Source organism: Pygocentrus nattereri, chromosome 12 (genome assembly GCF_015220715.1).
Source record: "Pygocentrus nattereri isolate fPygNat1 chromosome 12, fPygNat1.pri, whole genome shotgun sequence".
Classification (NCBI taxonomy): domain Eukaryota; kingdom Metazoa; phylum Chordata; class Actinopteri; order Characiformes; family Serrasalmidae; genus Pygocentrus; species Pygocentrus nattereri.
In genome coordinates this window covers 31513673-31516172 of record NC_051222.1, presented here as the reverse complement: position 1 = coordinate 31516172, position 2500 = coordinate 31513673, and the positions used below count along the sequence as shown (strand labels likewise).

The 2500-nt window shown below is 43.4% G+C and overlaps 1 protein-coding gene across 4 annotated transcripts in view; it reads right to left on the bottom strand.

The window, feature by feature from the left end:
- zfyve27 (zinc finger, FYVE domain containing 27) overlaps nucleotides 1-2500 on the bottom strand; it is a 22178-nt gene that overhangs the window by 12901 nt on the left and 6777 nt on the right. For all 4 annotated transcript variants that reach the window (XM_017712827.2, XM_017712828.2, XM_017712830.2 and 1 more), the window contains exons 5-6: nucleotides 2303-2398; nucleotides 1041-1153 (exon numbers count right to left, since the gene is read on the bottom strand). In XM_017712827.2, coding sequence (XP_017568316.1) covers nucleotides 1041-1153; nucleotides 2303-2398 — 209 coding nt within the window. The remainder of the gene's footprint in view (nucleotides 1-1040; nucleotides 1154-2302; nucleotides 2399-2500) is intronic.

Sequence of the window (2500 nt, the reverse complement as noted above, 5' to 3'; positions counted from 1 at the left end):
GTGAAACAGACACGGAGACGTAAACACATCTCCGCCGTGTCGCAGCACGTCTTCACCTCTAACTCTAACCTCTAACTTCTCAAACCAGCGACAAATAAAAGTCCAAGTCTGGGACCTTTTTAACTGCATCTGCACGTCTGCATACATGTTCAGGCACTGCATGCAGATGTTGGCCGAGCTATCGCCAACCTGCAGCGTCTAACCCAGACTGTACAGCAAACCCTCACGTTTTAACCCGTCACACTCCAAGGAACGGCATATTACCTTCACTGCTTCTGTGATACTCTATATGGCCAAAAGTATGTGGACAACCCTCGTAATTATAAATCAACGCCGATGGATCTCAGAGATAAATCAGTCTAAAGTCCTGTTGCTTATGTTTGGAGGAAGGGGCGGGGCCGAGCGTCACACGCAGGACGGAGAGCCAGTCATGTCGACCCAGCGGGCTGCAAAGCTGATAATGTGCGCCTGTGCTTTGTTTCTGCCAGCCTACTTTTAGCCACTTCTTTTCTCAGTAGGTGGCAGAGCCCAGAGAGGAGGTGACCAGTGGAGACTCGAGAGCAAAGACGTTCTTTCTGAGGAGTGACAACATCGTAAGCAGGTGTGGAGACAGAGAGCTTTCTCTTATCAGAACACAACACAAAATTGCTCGGCTTTTCAGCAGACATACAAAATTAAGGAGCATGCTTTTAATGCAGGAGGGACTTTTCAGGTAGCTATATGTAGGCTGGCAGAAACAAGAAACCACAGGTGAATCTTCTCAGCTACTCAGCCAGATGGTTCGACATGACCGGCTCTCCGTCCTGCATGTGACATTCAGCCACACCCCCCAACTTCGGTTCGGTTGGACAGCATAGTGGATAAGCCCCACAGTTTCACACACAGAATGGTGAAGGTGCAGGTAAGAACACCACAACAAGGGTGCATGATCTAGGTTTTTCTGACATTATGCTCTGTTACCCACAGTAAATCCCTCTGGATAAAGTGGCTCTAGATCTGCTGAATACGTAAATGAAAACTGTGTGCATGTGCTGACTGACCTCTGCAGAAGTCTCTGTTCCACAGGAAGAGGGCGCTGTTGATCAGAGACAGACTCCAACCCACAGGAGCGGTGTACAGCACACACACAGTCATCAACAGGAAACCGTAAAACCTGTGCATGCACATGCACACACACACACACACACACACACACACACACACACACACACACACATTAGTGGTGGGCTAAACAAAAAAAAAAATGTTTTTTTAATTAGCGGTGGGTTAAAATTCCTTTTAAACATACTAAACATGGTGTTTCATGTCAACATGTTTCAATAAAGTAAAATTAAGGAATGTGATTGTGTCTTAAGTTAATGTAACTAATCGTTTTTCTGAGACATTAGAAAGACACAGCATAGCTTTGCCTGACTCAGACTGGCATCTAAACACAGCACCTGTGTCAGAGAGCACCCTTGATCTATTTATTTTCCAGTCAAAAAAGTCATTACGTTAAATTCATTCATTTTTCTGGATAATCCATTTGCAAATGAAAGGAGAACGTCAAAGGCGAAAACAAGAGAGCTCTCAAAACTGGAGTACAAAAATATACAGAGAAATGAGGCTCCTAACAACCACCTGGAAGACCTGCTACATTGTTTTTCTTCTTTTTCACCTGAAACTGGAAAATGAACTAACTTACATACTTGGCTATTTGTTAATCTAGCCATATTTTGCCAGCTTGTGTTATTAGACGAACAGCTCTGAATTTTATAGTATTGTGCAGTTTACATTTTTGATCTGAAATGGTTCTTTATGTAGAAACGTACTGTCCAGGGGTCACAGTGTCTACATCAGAAATATAGCCATTTTCTTTATTATCTAACACCACCAGGGAACTTACACGTGTGTTGTGTTTATATGTGATGCTGGTGATGGTAGAACAGTGGTAAATCTAATAAAATAAGTTTTCTTTGGGGACTATTTTGCCTTGTAACGCCCTGCATGTATCCCTACGCCATGAATAGATTTTGAAAAATACAATTAGGGACAAAGATCTTCTCAAAACTGTCATAAAGCAATGTCTCAGACATCTGGCAGCATATTCATAACATTTTCATGTAACATCTTCCTGTGAGGGAGCTTTTAGAGGCGTTAAACTTTCCAGACGTCTGGTTCCTATCACCACCACTGTGAACAGTTCTGACTCAGTATGATTCTCTGGAATGGAGCATTTCACACCAAACCTCTCTGAATTACATTATTTTTGATATTATGCAGGATTTGTGAGTGACTATCAGAAGCTGGATGTGTTACTCACACAGAAGAAGACACGCGACTCTCCCAGTATAAGATCTTATAGGCAGATTCTGCATAAACGCATGCCTGGGTCAGGAGATCGTCCAGTCGCTTCAGCCTGCAACACAAGCACACCCAGCTCACCTGTAGCTCCCTTTATTTATTGAAACACCACATACACACTAGTGAACACACACACTAGGGGCAGTGAGCACACTTG